At 51.8% G+C, this 17088-nt stretch overlaps 2 protein-coding genes across 2 annotated transcripts; both read left to right on the plus strand.

Annotated features, from left to right (window-relative positions):
- Nucleotides 1–694: 694 nt before the first annotated feature.
- On the plus strand, nucleotides 695–4862 carry LOC34622112 (apical membrane antigen 1). The gene is made up of 8 exons (XM_026335022.1): nucleotides 695–944; nucleotides 1492–1770; nucleotides 1985–2278; nucleotides 2594–2824; nucleotides 3245–3571; nucleotides 3871–3952; nucleotides 4228–4358; nucleotides 4798–4862. The coding sequence occupies exons 1-8, from the start codon at nucleotides 695–697 to the stop codon at nucleotides 4860–4862; spliced, it is 1659 nt and encodes a 552-aa protein (XP_026190807.1).
- Nucleotides 4863–12074: 7212 nt separating this feature from the next.
- Nucleotides 12075–17051, plus strand: LOC34622111. Its single transcript, XM_022735291.2, has 6 exons — nucleotides 12075–13293; nucleotides 13844–14441; nucleotides 14839–14908; nucleotides 15856–16054; nucleotides 16400–16612; nucleotides 16798–17051. The coding sequence occupies exons 1-6, from the start codon at nucleotides 12075–12077 to the stop codon at nucleotides 17049–17051; spliced, it is 2553 nt and encodes an 850-aa protein (XP_022592047.2).
- Nucleotides 17052–17088: the final 37 nt, after the last annotated feature.

Consider the following 17088-nt stretch of genomic DNA (forward strand, 5'->3'; position numbering starts at 1 on the left):
ATCTCGTTGCTTTCCCCCCTCCTGACCAGTGGCTGCTTCAGGCACTCAAACCGTCCAGACTTGGCGTGCACGAGGCCTGAAGGACGGGGAAGGAGGACTTGGCAAATCTCTCCGTAGCGACCCCTTTTTGTTGCGATATTTCAAATACCTCAACTGTTCTCCCCCGGTCTTTACTTCCGCATTTTGATTGGAGTTTCGGAAGTAGCTAGTAGATCCTCTGGTCGTCTCACCGGGCTACCTATGGCATGCGAAGCGTTCTCTCGACTCAACGACCTTTCGCCTTTCTGTTTCCTCTAGTTTTACTTGTCTGTATCTTGCTTCTAAGAGCCAGATAGATGAGCTCAGCCAGATCTGCGTTTCCCCACGCACCCGTCAGATTTGGCTGTCTCGATGCTGAAGGAGTGTACACGTACAACGAAAAGCCCTGAGGAGCTGATGCCTCTTTTCCCAATAATTTCATTGTAGCTTCCTATGACGCCTTCAAAAGCTCAGACGGGCTCTTGAACACTGAATTTACCGTGTGCTGCTTTCTGTAGCAGCGAGCCCCCTGCGCCACAGTAGTCCAGCTGTTTCTTATCTCTCCCGTACCATCATCACCATTCCCCGTCCTTTTCGTTTCACCTTCATACCCAAAATACTCTCCGCTTTGGTATCCTCCTATTTCTGCACTGCTATGCCTTTTCTCCTTGGAAAGATGCAGCGCCGCCATTCGGGTGTTCTGGCTTCAGCAGTCTTGGAACTGTTTTGCGTCTTGCTCAGTCTTTTGGCAGTTTTCCCGGCGGAAGGCATAAAACATAAAACCAAAGATGCTCATTTGGCCTCTTCATTTACGTCTCTCTCGGCTGGCGTCCACCTCACGAGTGGCACCAACTCAACGGGCAATCCCTTCTTGGATCCTCCATATGCAGATTTTTTTGCGCGTTTCAACATTCCACAGAGCCATGGTAGGTATTTTAAGCAAATAAAATTTGTGTGGCTGCTTAATAAACACGCAAAAAGGAACTCTCAAATTAGGATCTGCTGTGTGTTCGCCTCTTTTGCCCTTGCATTGGCGTTTGTCTCGGCCCACTTGCCGGTTTCCGCGTTTATGGACAGCCTCCTCTCATGTTTCTTCTCAGCATGTCTTTCGTGTTGTCTGGCTTGCGGTGCCCTGCGGAAAGCCGTGCCATGCGGGTGGTTTCATGAGCCACAGCAGTAGAGCACACCCAGCACACTTAGAGCCTCTGTCACGTTTTAATAATGCTCTTGCTTGTTTTAGAAGGGCCCCAGAATGCTCTCCGCTTCTGTTTTACCTCACTTTTTCGCTCATGTCTTTCAAAGGACCCTCCGCCGTTTGGTTACGCTTTGTACGTTGGGCAGCATGTTTTGCGTGAGGATGTATTCATGAGGCGTTTACGAAGCTGGAAGTATACGGCTTATACGGCTCTTCTTTAACGGTGTTGATTGTGATCTTCCATTCTCTTATGTCCTTGGGTTTGATGCTGCGTTTAGGAAGCGGCATATACGTCGACCTATCGAATGATAAGGATGTAGACGGAAAGACATACAGAGAAGCGGCAGGCCTGTGCCCTGTGTTCGGGAAAAACATCATACTGTACCAGCCTCTGAAGGCCGGGTATGCAAACGATTTTCTCGCTAACATTCCTACTGCACAGGAGTCCCAAGCTGTCGGCAACCCACTTCCTGGAGGCTTCAACAACAACTATAAGCTCACAAACGGAACCTCTTACTCCCCCATGTCTGACGCACAACTCAACAGCTACAGTCAGTGTACGTCTTGAAAAAGTGGTGGTTTTTCGTCACGCTTATAGACAGCACTCTGACAGGGTTATCTTCTTCATTGTGTGTGCTTGCCACGTGGTTCGGTGCGCTTAGGGGCACTGCGCTGGTTGAGAAGTGCTCTTTTTGCACTGAACTCGATCTGCGCGTTAAGTGCAAGAGGCTTTGGCGCGTGCCTGTATTGTGCCTTCTATTCTATGCGCAGTAACTGCCAAGACAGCCTTGGGGAAGTGTGCGGAAATGAGCTATTTGACGACAGTCCCCAACAGCTCAGGCTACCGGTATCCCTTCGTGTATGATACGAAGAATGGGGTTTGCTACTTCCTCTTTATCACCATGCAGCGGCTTATGGGGGAACGCTATTGTTCTACCAGAAACGAGCCCCCCGGCCTCACATGGTACTGCTTCGAGCCCAAGAAGTCCGCAAATGTCCGACCCGAACTCGTATACGGGTCTTCTTACGTTGGCAAAGATCCAGACGCCTGGCAGGAGAAATGCCGTGAGTTGCATTCTGAGCGGAACGTTCCTAAATGCATGCACTGGGATGGCGCTGTGCATAGCCGTACTCTCTTTGTTCTGCATGTGCGTAACAAAATATGGCCAACAGTGAAGACAGGGGTTCATGTTCTCCTAGGTCTTCCGTTCCATCAGGAGAAGACAAAACTCCCACAATCTTTTTCCCTGTCTTGCGCCATTTTCCCCGAGGTCGGGCTGGTGCCGGGGGTATTCGTTTGTATGTAGATATCCTCGTTCGAACGCGTCTACATGCAGGCTTCAGCTGTTTGGTGATCTCCTTTTCTGTTGTTTTCCGCAGCGAACAAGGCGGTTTCCGGCAGCGTATTTGGGGTTTGGTCGAATGGTGTATGCGTGGAGCATCGGCACAGAAGTGCTTCTAAAGTCGAGAGGGTTGCATCAAAGGAGGAGTGTTGGGCTCTGGCATTTAACAACCCCGAAGTGGCCAGTGATCATCCTTCTACAACTTCAGAGGACATTGGAACCCTCGGATACTACTTCCCATCGGCAGGCCCCGATCAGCCTAAGTCTGGTAAGGGCGCCACTGCTCGTGGTACCGTCCTCCAGCGGACATAGGGCACGGACGTACATCTTATGGGTCGGACAGGCAGTGCAGAATGAGGTTCTAGCAGTGTGGCGATCAGTTTTTGCTGTAATTGACCATCTGGGAAGTTGTCAGGAAGGGGCACAGGTGTGCCCCGTTGGTAATGCGGCAAGCGTCGCAGAAGATGCATTATTACCCCGCTATGGCTCTCTCCGTTCACACATGCGGATATCGAGCCGAAGCTACAGCCTTAGAAATAATCATCATTTCCAAATGAGGCGGCTCATTACCCAGCTGCCTACTGATCAGTCTGCCAAGTCTTTGAATTGGCCAATCACCCGAATGCAATATTGCTCTCATTCTTCCAAATTCCTCGGTGTCTCTGAGTCGTGCTTGTGTGCCGCGCAGGTGGAAAGGGCATGAACTATGCTAGCTATTACGGCGGTAGCTTAGGAGAATGCGTTCTTTCGGCTGAGATCCCTGACTGCGCTGTCCCGCTAGCTTCTGGAGTTGCGTACACCGCATTGGGGAGCCTGGAAGAGGAGGCGCTTCCTAATTGCGACAGCTCTTTCCCACAAACACCGGGATCTTGCGATTTCAAGTCGTGCAAGAGAACCATTTCCACTTGCGAGGGGAATCATCTCGTTGCTAATGAAGCTGGCTGCAGCACCGGCGACACACTCAAATGTAGGCAAGCAGGGCCCCAAAAACCCTTTGTTCAAAATTGTTTTTATGGCGCGTAGACAGCTCCTCCATCCCCTCCCCTTACTAGTTTATGTACCGGGTATCATCTCCTGGCATAGTTGCAGATCACAATGGGGGAAGGGATGATCGAGTGGTACTGTTGTCTGCGTGCTTGTCGGGCTACGGTTAAGCCAGTGTTACAGAGTGTGGTTAGGCTGCCGGCACCCTTTACGCTCAGCCGCGTCGAGGTGTATCTCCTCTTATGCAGTTTCCCTGGGTGCATGAACGACACTCGCCTTTACGGTGTGAGCGTTGATCTGTGTTTCCATGTACACATTTGTGTTGTGTAGGCGAGTCCGTGGTGTTAATCATTTGTCTCTCGGTAGGAGGGGTTCTGCTAGTCGTGCTTGCAGCGTCCGTCTTCTTTTACAGGTGAGCAGGGAACAAAAGAGGCACAAGGAAAGATGTGATGCAACATGTAGAGAGACTGCAGTGTTCGTGTGTATTTTCAAATGTCTGTCAGCTTGTCTGTGGCGTCACCGTGTGTACTGTGCCGTGAAGGCGCGCTACCTGCCTCCCCTCTTATTGCATTGTTTTCCCTGTGTGCTGCATCATATCCTTGGCCTATTTGCTCACCATCGGCCTCTTCACTGTGTCATCCTGTGCGTCTTTGCTGTGCATTTTGCTTTATAACTCGTGACCAGAAGACGCCAGCGAAAGCCACCAATCACGAAGTCAGCTAGCGCGCAGTCCGAGTATCTTCAGGAGCAGGCTGTTGCTCCTAGGAAACCGAAAAGGCAATCGGATCTTGTGCAGCAGGCAGAGCCCTCCTTTTGGGGTAAGTGAAATCGTGACAGCTGCAGAGGCATCTAGGCGTATCGGTCGCTCCGCTGTCCTGTGGTATGGGGTGATGTCTTCGTGTGGATGCATGTATTGCACATGGAAGGGTGTCTTGGTAGCAGGAAGGGGGATGGAGAGCTCAGTGAAATCTTTTTTGAAGCGCCAAATGGCAGTGCTTTCTTGTAGACTGCCACTTCTTCTTTGAGCATATAAGCGTTTAGGCAGAGGGCTGTGAGTCTGCGGCTTGCCTGTTTCCGCTGTGCACGTGCGCGTAATTGTGGACTAGAGCGAAATAACTTTAATAAGGCTTTCTCGTGAATGTAGCAGATGCCGAAAGAGCAGCTGTGATCCTTCTGGCAACTTGTATTTGCGTGCTGGAAGCCGATTTAGTACATACATACTCCGTAAAGCAAGGCACTCTGCGGTTCTTGTCTCAGAGGAGGCCGACGTGAACCCTGACGACGGCGAAGACACCGAGGTGGTTGTTGATCGGGATTACTGACGGGCTCCTTAACAACAGCGGACATCGAAAAGAGGGCAGTGCAAGAGCTTTGCCTGTCCTATAGGTGTTTGATTTAATGTACTACAGTTTCTGTGATTTCTGTGTGCAACGTCTTCTGAGGAGCAATCATTTCAATCATCTTCAGAGTCTGCTTCATTCATGCAATTTCGTCGTCTCGCTCGGATTCTGGTTTCTTTTTGTTCTTCTTTAGCTGCATGAATAAGCATGTATCTTCATATCTATTCATGATGAGATATATCTTGGCGCGGCATGTGCTTGCCACATGTCTCCCTCTTTCCTTAGGATACTGCATATAGCTTTGTGTCGTTATGATATATTTCTGGGAAGTTTCACGGTCACAACAGGTATCTCTGCCAGTTCTGGACAGAAGTAGTAGCAGCACGGACCAAATCGAATGCAGGGGCGCCGACAGGCAGGAAGATCGAGATGACCAATCTTCCAGTGGCGTGACAGCGTGCTGCGAGCCTGCAGAGCTGTGCCTTCCAGTGCTTCTGTGCCATGTGCTAGATCGGGTCTTGGGGATGGGTGTTCACTGGGCATAATCAGCATTTTTTGTGCCCAGCTTTTATGCTTTTCTGCAAGATAATTTTCCTAAGTGAAGGCAGCCACGCTAATGTGGGTGCTGTCGAACAAAGCTGGGAGAAATATCTCTTTCTCTCTTCTCTCATTGTCCCTTCTGCGTTGCTCTATTTCTGGTATCCCTCGCCTTGTTTAGGCGAGTGGCACCTCCTGCATGCCATTGCCAGTTGCTCTACTGAGAGGGCTTCCTTGCTCTGCTGACGCTCTTACACGGCACCCAAGAAGCACAGTCCCCCGTCTGTAAGGTGCAGCCACAGAGCCAGCAACAGGCGCAGGAAGGAATAGTGCAAGCCGGTTGCAGGAGTGCAAGGCGTTGAAACACGGCAAAAGGTTTAGTTAGGGGGGCCAGAGCTGATTTTTCTCTTCATTCGGCCGGTGTCTGCATGGTACAGCCACGCGACACTGCCAATGCCCTACTGGGTTATGAAGTCTCCTTCAGCGCGTCTGTGGCGTTCCTCCTAACACGAATGACAGTTGTGATGAAGTACTGTAGTTCCGCAGCTCGCTTTTTGCATCGCTGCTCCTGCTGATGGATGATATTGTTTGTAGTAGCACTGTTGCTATTAAATTCAAGGGATATTATTCAGGAGCACATGGGAACAAATGCCCCCGCGCCAACGTAGATATAGAAGCAGGCAAAAGTGCCGTGAGGCCCTCTTGTTTTCACGGAGGAGTCCGGCCATTTTCCACCGTGGTGCCACTGTCTGAGTGGTGGGGGACGATTCTCTCCAAAGTAGAGTAGTAGCAGCACTGAAGTCCTCGCGGTCCACGGGCTTACTTTGCTCTAATTATGCGAAGCTCTTAGGCACGTAAAATTCACAGTTGCAGGGATGGTATTAACATATTTGAGGAGGAACGGGGAGATGTCTCGGTTGAGGAATTCATGAACGAGCAAGCTTCACTCCTCGAAAGGATTGAGCCTTGATTGAAGCAAACAGAAGGAAGGGCTCTCGACAAGCATTCGCGTTTTCAGGGCGACACACAGCCCCTAAGTACTCTTCAGTCGCTCCATAAGGTCTTGAGTCCACACGCAATACATGCTTGATACACACGTTGTGAGTGCTTTCAAAAGAACTTTGATCTTCTCCGACCGGGACCCCCACAGTTCTCCACATGAGAGGAGAGGCTAAGCCAAAGTGCATATAGCTGCACCCTCTAAACAGTCCGAGAATTCGCAGCTAGTTGCACATGGCATCAAACACCCATTTTACAGCTCTGTACCTTCTTGTACGGAGCCAAGAGCACTCTGCACTAAATAGGATACGAACACACAAGCCAATTAGTCGTTCCTTCTACAATACTAGCATCAATATAACCATTCTTGTAGAAAGTGTTTCAGTGTAGTTTAGCTTACTGCACACGCGCATTTTAAAGCACACGCTCTCGTTTTACGTACGTGTCCCTGAAGGCCACGTGCATGCAGAATAGCAGGTGTCCCCGCTCTATGCTCATGACCCCGCCATGCAGAAACACGAAAAGAGCGTCAATGACAAAAGCATTACTTCCGTCAACCTCGCAGAAAAAATGGAAGGGAAGAAACACATGCACTCTGAAATGACAGTATGCTCATCAACCTCAGGAGAGATAGAGAAGAGAGATACGCAGTCCTAACGAACGAGAAACCAAGACATAACGACACCGGCGGTGAGATTGCTTTCATCAGGGTGCTAAAACGTGGGCGTTCCACTATGTGAAAGCAGTAATCAAGTAGAATATGTAGAGGGAGGCAAAAGATACCCTACTTCAGCAATACCTCAGGAACTTGTAAGGAAAGGTGCATGCAACGAGTCGATTTGAAGGACACAAAGACACACAGAGGAGGATGCACGGGAACTGGACCTTGAGGTGCCTGCACATAAACCCGATCGTGGAGGAAACACAGTATCAACAAAAGCCAGGAGCATTTCAAGCAATGTTTACTGGCATAGATTACTGTTTCCAAAAGAGAAGCGGCCAGGAAGGACAGAAAAAGTATTCAAGGTAGTCGAGGAACACCGTCCATGGAGACTAGCGCTATAAATCAAACAGTACCCAAAATTATCCTGCCCCCAACGACGCTTAACAGTGCTCTTCCGTCGGCCACCAGGGCTTGCGATACCCACCCCCTTACCTAGAAGCTGTCGTCGAGTCTGTCACCAGCACTCCATAGTCCTAGAATCCAGCACCTCTACTATTCCCTGTGAATACTAACTTTCCATATGCATCCTTTACCTTCCAATCTCACTTGCCTGCGCAGGAAAGCCCGCGAATAATCTGGGAAGTCTTGAATCCTTGTTGGAAAGCCAATATTGATAGTTCTCTGAAGCCTCCAACTTTGGGGGAAATCAAGCCAGTGAGACAAAGCAGTGATTGTTGGTAGAATCACTAGTGCTCCTAGACCCACGTCCAGAAGTTTCTTTTCGTCACACTTTGATGCATTCCGGACAGCCTGCTGATCCACCAGGATCAAATATTCAGGCGCTAAACACGCAACCATCCATCGCTTTTTTAATAAATCCGTGCAATGCTCTTGTGTGTTTTGCCCATACATTCTCGCGCAAGAACGACACCTTCTTTAAATCCCTCCGCTGCCAAGGATGGTTGCTGACCAAAGACCACCAGGTCCAGGCATAGATCCGAAAGCAGCTTTTTAGTACAGACCTGGGATACGGGGGAGCATTAGGTCGACAAGTGTATCATTGTAATATGAGCCCACTCAGCACGCGGAAAACGTGAAGCTAACCACCTCGACTTTTGTGATCATAAAGTTGCGAATACGGAGAAGCGTGCGTTTGAAGCGCTTTGTCTGTTTACCTGCATGGGTATTTTCACAGTGGTCAGACCATGGTCGATATGTGGGCAGGGGTTAGCAGGGCACGCCATAGTGCATTAGCGAAGGTCTGATACCTGTTCGTAACGATACTGGCAGAAAATTCGTGAAGCTTCCAGGCATGGCGTAAGAGTAAACAGGCGACTTGCTTAGCTGTTACAGAGCTAGAGAAAGGGATGAAATGGGAATACTTGCCGAGTTTGTGGGCAGCGACATGGATGCTATTCCAACCACCCCCCTCCTGTAAGATAGTCATTGGGCAGGTCAATTTGAATCCTTTGAAAAGCAAGGCAGCTCAGGCTAAATTTAGTAAAATCTAGGGTTCCTAGCCGCTGACACTCTGGGTATGCCAAGGCATACCCCTCGGCCGCAGGACGCATCCTGAGCCACAAGAACGATCCTGAGCTTCCACTCTGGAGTGAGTCCTGCCACAGTCTAAAAGAATCTGATAGAGTGGTTTGCGCAGAATAGCACTGTGAAGCACAGTCGGGATGTGCAAGTAATGAAGGCCCTGCTCCAATTTGAGCCACAGTAGGCCGCTCACAAAGTGGTGGTACTTCATCTTTTTGCCATTCTGAATTTTGGCAACGATAAGGAGATGCCTGTGTGTTGAAACCAAGACACTTATATACTTTTGAGTCAGACCGTGACCCATTACAGACAAGGGCGGATGTGTTGTTTGGTGATAAGTTGCTGGGGAGTCGGGAGAGCACGTCCTTCACTGATGAATCGTACTGCGGGACGCGCCCGAGGCACTGGACCACTTCACGACTATCAAAGACTCAAACACTTATCGTAAGGTACCGCATAAACAGGTGGTTGTCTCGGACGTTAAAATGAAGCCCACATAAAGAGTGCCGGCATTCTTTTCACGCCCTACCTCATCACACTGAGTTTCTCTTCCTGCACTGGTGAGCGCTGCGTGGTCTCGGTGGAACGATCAGAAGAATAAGCAGTAATTTGACGTTCTGGAAAGCCCATAGCTCGTTGAAAGAGTCTTGGGCTCAGTACTACGTAGCCCGCATTGCTGGTCAGGAAGAAATGACGCTCATGATCAGAAAATGCAAGTAGTGGAGTTGTCGGGCTGCCAAGCGGCGTCCCCCCTGCGATATCAGCCCCTCCATCCAGGTCGTAGACTGCGGTTTCGTAGAGTAGATTAGTCAAAAAAACATTCACCCGAACAAACGTAGGAATGAAGTACTGGTGACGATTTGTATGCCGATATAAGTTTGGAAGGGCCTTGTATCGACTTGACCGTCTGATTTTTTCGGACCTCCCTCAATTATTGCAGCCTGAACACAGATTTACAGATGCACAATTGTTCTCATGAGAGCGAAAATCTGCGTGCCTTCACTCGTCAGGTCCCCCCGCGCTTGCAGTTTTGGATCAAAAAGACCCAAGCAGATGCTTTGTTATGGAGCTTTCTGGGCTGCTTCAATTCGAGTGTCCCCTAATATCTTTTTTTTGTTCACATCAGACTGTGAACAAGGGCCAGCTGACACAGCACCGATATCCACAGGTTATGGATCCCGACATAATTTACCCGTTTCGGTCGAATACGCATGAGTTACGCCCACTTGGCTCTAAAACTCTCGGGTTTTCCATCGTCTGTAAGCCCTTAACCGGTTGACTGAATAATGTCCAGGTTACTGGCCACCCTGCTACCACTTGATGTTGCACTTCGGGTAGACTTGAGCTGGACCACTGACAAAGCGGCTACTCAATTACGTGATGGCTTTTAAATGCCAAGGTTTACTATTTCCCGACATCCAGATCTATAGATAGATTACCCTGCTTCGGCTTTCTTAGCCTAGCCAGAGCTTGATTTTGAGCCGTTATGGGCGGAAAAAGCTGATTCAGGGCTCCTAAGAAGGCTTGAACCGTAGCAGTTCCGTAGGGGTACCGCTATGAAAGTGGTTATCGCGAAATACACTTGCATCTCGGAGCACTCAATTCTGGTAATCTCAGAGTACTAACGAGGTACACCGCCAACCGGGTGACCAAATTTCCGAGTACGTGCCCATCCTTTAAATCGTCATCTATTTCCGATCTGCGCAACCTTATCGGCACATCCACAAACCTATTATCAGGTGACAGATCGTGCATTTCTACCAGCTGTGGAACAACTGAGTCAACATTAACTTCAAGGATGGCCTCTGCGCCCCTACAGGCGTTGTGTCATCGGCAACTTTTATAGACAGAGGGCTATTTCTCAGTCTGTTGGCAAGAAAAGCCAAATTTTCCGGGGCCAAAATAAGTTGCTTGAAGCCGTGGAACTATTTTGCGGAAACCCGTTACCTAAAGGTGTCATGAGCCACTGGTAAAGAGGGGAACAGTCGCGTAAATTCCTGCGGCGCTACCAACTATAACGGTCCATCTGAGGTCTCCGTAGAGAGGTACTTCATTTCAGACTCGATACAAACAAAATCGTTGCACGCTTTTCCAAAGCGCTTTCTCTATCCCATGCCTGCTTCCCTAGAGTTCCCAGCAGGAGGGGAGAGGAACAAGTATGATGAGCGTAGCTGCGCCCTCTAAGCATTCCGAGCTATCATAGCTAGTTGTGCTTGGCATCTAGCTCACATGGACACAGCGTTGACTCTTTAAGCATCAGGCTAACAGTACTCTGCATAAAAATAAGGTATTCGAACAGAGACACCAACTGCTCAAATCTTCACACATAAGTAGTATAGTAGGTGTTCAAGTGTGGCTTAGCCCGCTACACTGAGGGGCCACTCCCCTACCCGCACGGTGTTAAAATACGGTTACGCCTTGGCAAAATTCCTGTCTCGCAAGGGCAGCCAGATTAATCAGCGCGCGGAGGAGGAAGGCAAGCAACAGCAGGGGCTGCGATATGGATCTGGCAGGGCAGCTGGGTGTTCGCGGGTTGCGATATGTGCTCTGCCTCTAGATAGCCACAATATACTCACCATGCTGCCAGAGCTTTGCATTTGGAGGCGGTCCCCTCCCTGAATGCATCTCACAAACCCCTTCGTCGGCATGCACATAGACAGCTGCCCGGTATTCAGACGCGTTCTATGGAAACGGAGAGGATTAGGAGCTGAAGAGTTCACCTTTCAATGAGTTCCCTGACGACAATGCCTCAGGTACTCCCGTATGTGCTGGTGTATGTACAGACACAGCCGTATGGGCAGCAGGCAGCTAGGGGAATACAGCGTAAAAGGGGTTGACGGCAGGGAACAACGCAATTGGCTAGGTTCGGGCGCCTGAGCCACACAAGCACGCCTTTTGCGCTAGGAATGATACTCGACCACCAACCGTGTATCTGGGATGTGCGCACTGTATGAAGTGTGTGTTCGTTCATGCGCTTCGTCTGTAACAAATCGGCGTGCGAGCGGTTTGGGGTTTTCTGTACGAAAAGTTCCGGGTTTTAGTGTTGATCTGGCAAAGGAAGCTGAAGTGTCAGAGAAGAAGAGTATATTTCTAAGAAGCCTTCGTTGAAGGGCAATCTAATACTGGAAGACCATGGAGGTACCGACAAAAGTAATCCCGAGCAGGTATATCACCAGACCCTCACCACCGTACCGTCTCCTCCCGCCCCCTCCCCTCGAGACCCCTATCCCCAAATCATTAATTTTTGACCCCCTTGCCCTTCAAATACTTGAATCTCCCTTCTTAATCGGGGCGTAGTGAGATTCCGCCTTTTCACGCCGGGAAGCGTGAAGACAACCCCTTCGCTCCCTCCCTGCGGCGCCTCCCCTCGAGTCCCCCTTCCTCGCCTCCGGGGGCTTGCGGAGCAGTAACCCCTCGCCTCCTGCAGCCATCGGGTGTACACATGTCGCAAAATGCCACACGGAGGAGGCGCTAGGTCTCGGCGGCAGGCTGCCCACAGGCAAGAAAGGGGCGACCAGGGAAGGGGGGTCTACGGAAGGGGCCCCCTCCCCAGCAACCCCGAGAGCGCCCGCAAGCAGCAGGCGCGCGCACAAGTGGCAGAGCGACGCACTCACACAGAAGACGACGCCGCGCCAGCTAGCGCTCCGGAGGCACTGGCTCAAAAGCCTCCATCGGGGAATGCGGATGCAGTGCCAGAAGGCCTTGGGGTTCTGCACGCGCCCCTGAAAGAGCATCTCCGACGGGGACAGCAGGAGCGCAACAACCAGCTGTCCAGACACAGCACGCTCGAGGACTTCCCGTGCAGGGATAGCAAGGATCAAGCGGCAGCAACGGGAGCCTCGGCGGCGGCAGCCGCGCCAGAAACACCCGCCTCCACAGCTGCAGCCGCACCAGCGGCGGTAAGAAGAGCTTCAGAAAGTTCCCCTCACAGCCTCCTTGAACACCTTACAGCGACTTCCGAACCAAGGACGGCGGCATGTGCGGAGGATGTTCAAGGGCCGCTTGCCTCGCCGCGCTACGTCCCCCCCTTGCACTGGCCTCCCTCGGAGGGCCCCCCTCCCTCTTCAGCGCCGCCGCCTCCAAGCGACGTCTGGGCGATTTCCGCCGAGCACGCTGTTGCGGCTGAAGCGGCACGCGCCTTCATCAGCAGCAGTGGGGACCCCTGCGTGCAGGCTTCAAGCCTCGTCTTGAGGGGCGCTGGGGTCAGCGGCGGCGGGGGTGCAAAGAGGCGGCTGGCAGGCGCATGCACGGGGGGGGCGAAGCTGCAATACCAGGAAGGGCTTGCTCAGAAGAGCGCGTTACTGCCAACAGGCCATATATGGGGTATCGTCCTCTCAGTGTTGCTCACGTGGCTTCAGGATCCACTGCTGTCTCTTCTCGCCTCGGCAGCCGCGGCTCGGCTAAAAGAGGGGGCGCCCTTGGCTGTGGTTGCAGTAGGAGCTGGTGGACAGGTTCCCGATGGTCTCTGTCTTCTCCTGGCTGCCCTAGGCCTCGCGGTGGGGGCTTTGTGCAGCCGTGCAGGGGGGCGACATGCACGGGGAAAAGACGCGCTTGCGTCCACTGTCAAGGGTGTGGACGCTGAAGGGGCTTATGAAGGACGCGAAGGCCGTAGGCAGGCGGTGGCACTGGCACCGGCGCTTCGCGTGGCTGCGGTTGGCGCGTGGATTGCGAGTGCGTAGTTCGAAAGCTTCGAACAAATTAAGCAGAGAGCTGTGATTCGGACGGAAAGCTGACGCACGTCCCAGCTCAAAGACAGAGGCGTTGGGGGGGGAGTGTCACACGGTTCTCAAGTGTGCCTTTGGGGTGCTTATGTGTGTATGTATATATACGTATGTGTGTAGGTATGTGTATGTACGTGTATGTATATGTATCTGTGTGTATGTGTATGTGTGTGTATGTGTATGTACGTCTATGTATATGTATGTGTTTATATATGGATGTGTATGTGTGCATATATGTCTGTGTATATGTGTGTCTGTGTATGTATGTGTATGTATGTATATGTGTGTCTGTGTATATGTGGGTCTGTGTATGTATGTATGTGTATGTGTATGTATGTATATGTATGTGTGTATGTTTATATATGGATGTGTATGTGTGCATGTATGTGTGTGTATATGTGTGTCTGCGTATATGTGTGTCTGTGTATGTATGTGTATGTATGTATATGTATGTATGTATACGTATGTGTATGTATGTGTGTGCCTGTGTTTGGCTGCAGCCGGCGTGGGGGTGATGTTGGCGGCGGCCGTGTATGCTGGCAGCGCTTCGATTCTGTCGTTCTTTTTGAGTATTCGGGGAGTGGGTGCAGCGGCGGGCTCACCAGCGGCTGACGAAATGCGCCTGCAGCAAGAGACGCTGTCTCTGGCTGTCGAGGTTTTACGGCTGCGCTGTGTCTCGCTTCCGAGCTGTCTTGTTGCCTTGACGGCCAAGGCAGCCCTGCTGACGCTCAGAGATCCATCCCCGCAGATTGCGACGCTGGCATCTGCGGCAGTGGCGGCGCCTCTCTTTTTCATGTATGCCGCGCGTGGCGCTGCCACTGCTGCAGCTGCGCCTTTGGAAGCGGCCAGAGCTTTTGTTTCTGCCGCGGCATTAACCGTTGTGGCCGTGCAAGTTGCTTCCGCGGCAGCGCTGCTGGTGCGCCTAGGAACACTGGCGGCTGCCAGCTCCCCGAGCCACCAGCAGAAGGAATACCATCGCATGCACGGTTTCCTGCAGCGTCTGCAGACCGTCTGGCAGCTCTATCGGCCGCCGCTCCCCTCCGAGGTGCTCCCTTTCGCTCCCTTCGTGCTGCCCGTCTTGACGCAGTGTTGTGTCAGGTAAGCAGCAGGCGATGAGCGAGGCGCTGCTACGCAGCAGGGCCGCCGCCATTGTCGCCATAGAACCGACAGGTCCAGAGCAAGCTGCAACACGCCTGGTCTCGGGGTGGGGAGGCGCAAAGACACGCTCCAGACGCATCCACACACGTTGGCAGCAGGCCTGTAGGGTGCCTTGAGAGAGAGCGAGGGAGGGAGATGGGGTGGCAGATGTGTCGGGGGAGCGGGGTAGGAGGCAAGAGGGGGGTACGCGGGGATAGTTGATTGTTCCAGTTGGGTTTTGGTTAGAAGTCGGCCTGGTACATAGCCGGTATTCGCGAAAAAATATCCTTTCTAGCCTCTAGAGCTCTGCTTTCTCTTGAAGGTGTGTGTTTTGTGTGCTTCTTGCTGTTTTTCATAGGCTAGTACTGTACTCTTCCATGACGAAGGCTGCCTCCTTGCAGGGTCCTAAGGCCATGGCCGCCCATCAAGTGAGCACGGATCCACGCATAGCGCTTGATAAGGCTTCAGAATGCCACATACACACACGCACACTCACACATAACCCCCAGGACACAGAGGGTGCTGTATTAAGCGCCAGGCTAGAACATGGATGGCTGCTGCGGCGTGTGAGAAGCCCGATGTTTTGGGGCTATCACTTCTTCCGTTCCTGGCAAAAGATGCGAGTACTTCGTTCAACAAGATCTCTGAGTCATTCATCTCACAAGCGCCTTATTCAGCCCAAAAGCCTTTCCAAATATGCCTCGATTCATCGGACCCTAGGGTGTCCCGGCGTCCTGTTTGCACTGGCGGATTCAGTTTTTTTTTGTTACGGGCATACATATGAACGCGCCTACTACTCATTTCTGCGGAATACCGACATATGTCTATGAATAAACATATGCGTATGTAGATATCTATGTTGAACGAAATGGACATGTTGAGTGCAACCGTCTGAAAGAATCATACGTTCACGAGTTAATCAAGAGGAAATGCACGAATGAAGAAAATATGCCATGTGTAAACGGGGATTCTTGGGAATCCCTTTGAACTTGCCTTCTTCGTGAGCCTTTGAAGACTCCGGCGCGTCTTCTTCTGCACAATTTGAGATGTTCTGCATGGCTGCATTGTTAATCTTGGCTGCGTGAGCTCGAGTAGTCCACGCCTCCTGTTGGATGGGCAGTGAGGCACGGAGCTTGATATATTGAGAAGCGAGCAGGTCCTTATCCAGGGACTTTGATGAGACGTGAACCACGCGTGTGCTTATCTGTTGGGGTATTTAAAGCTACAGATGTGTGTATAACTGTATGTACGAAAGTCACTTTTTATAGAGCCTTACAACCCCGCCCCGCGCTCCCAGTCCTCCTACCTCCGCCCGCAGACAGAAACCTCTCTAAAGCCTGACCGACTGTCTGCACTTCGTTGTCTGTCTTCGCAGCTGGTGTCTGGGCTATATACGGTTCTGGGAATGCCAGCAGACACTATGGCTCAGGTTGTAAATGCTGCCGCTGCCCAGGGAGCCTCGGGGGCTCTAAGAGGACCTACCAGCTACAGAAGGCTGCAAAGGCGTATTTTCAAGGTTTCGGCTGTCACCGCGATTCTATCTGCTGCTACTCAGCTGGCCCTGGTTCTATTCCGTAAGCACCGTGGGCAGATCCGTCCTACGTGTGGGCGGGGTTCCCTCTTCCTCTCATCAACGTGCTGCACATTTTACGCCTTGCACCGTCGAAGGGCTAATGCGAAACGTGCTCTGTGTAGCTCTCTTCATCCGCGTCCACTCGTCTCACTGAACGCAGACTGGGGGGCCTTGAGGCTAGCCTGCACGCCTCTGAATCTCCCTTCTCTGCTGTCTAGTGTGTGGATGGGGGATGCATGTATGTGTAGGCATGCGCATGTGTGTGTACATGCCAGTATGTAGGTGCGCCTTAGCGTCAAAAAGTGTGCATGATGGTGGGTGCTTGTGTGCGTGATTATGTTTGCAGTATCCTGCCGCTTGTCGGCAACAGATTTCGAGTTAAGTAGGGCGGTTTTTTACGCGGGTGCATGCGCCGCCGTTCCTTTGTTGCTGCTTCCCTTCTGCTCATCGTTGGAAGGTTTGCTGCTGCTTAAGCTGCAAACCCCAACAGTGGCTGCAGCATACGCTGCCACGCTCCCTCCTCCGCTTCTCGTGATGATAGCTGCAGAGAAGGGGGGAGGCGAAGCCATGCGGAGCCTCAACCTCAACACGCCCTGCTTTGTTTCCTGTCTTTGGGTTCTGCCGCTTGTCTACAATGTGATCAAGATCCTCGTCATGGCGCTCACCACTCATAGAGCAGGAGGCCGGTTGGCGATCATCGCGAAGGAACCGCCCGTTTAGGCGCTCCTCACAGGAAATGACAAGATTCTGAGGAATTTCATCGAGTCTACCTGCGTGGGAGGCTGCAAGGAAGGAAGGGGGAGAGGCCCCGTAGCAGGGGAGCGCACGATTCAACCGAAGGCACTCCTCCCGTTATCGCCTTGCAAGCAGGCCTCTCCCCCGCTACTTCTTTTCCTTTTAGCCACAAACACCCCCCTTCCCCCGCCCGAGGCGTTCGAAGGAGTGCAGCAGCACCCATGGGCAGGAGTAGTGCCAGTCCCCCAGACAGCAACCAATGACTGATTGTTCCACACCGCCAGGTAGAATGGGGCCGCC

This window comes from Cyclospora cayetanensis, unplaced genomic scaffold (genome assembly GCF_002999335.1).
Source record: "Cyclospora cayetanensis isolate NF1_C8 unplaced genomic scaffold, CcayRef3 CcayRef3_contig_57, whole genome shotgun sequence".
NCBI lineage: Eukaryota > Apicomplexa > Conoidasida > Eucoccidiorida > Eimeriidae > Cyclospora > Cyclospora cayetanensis.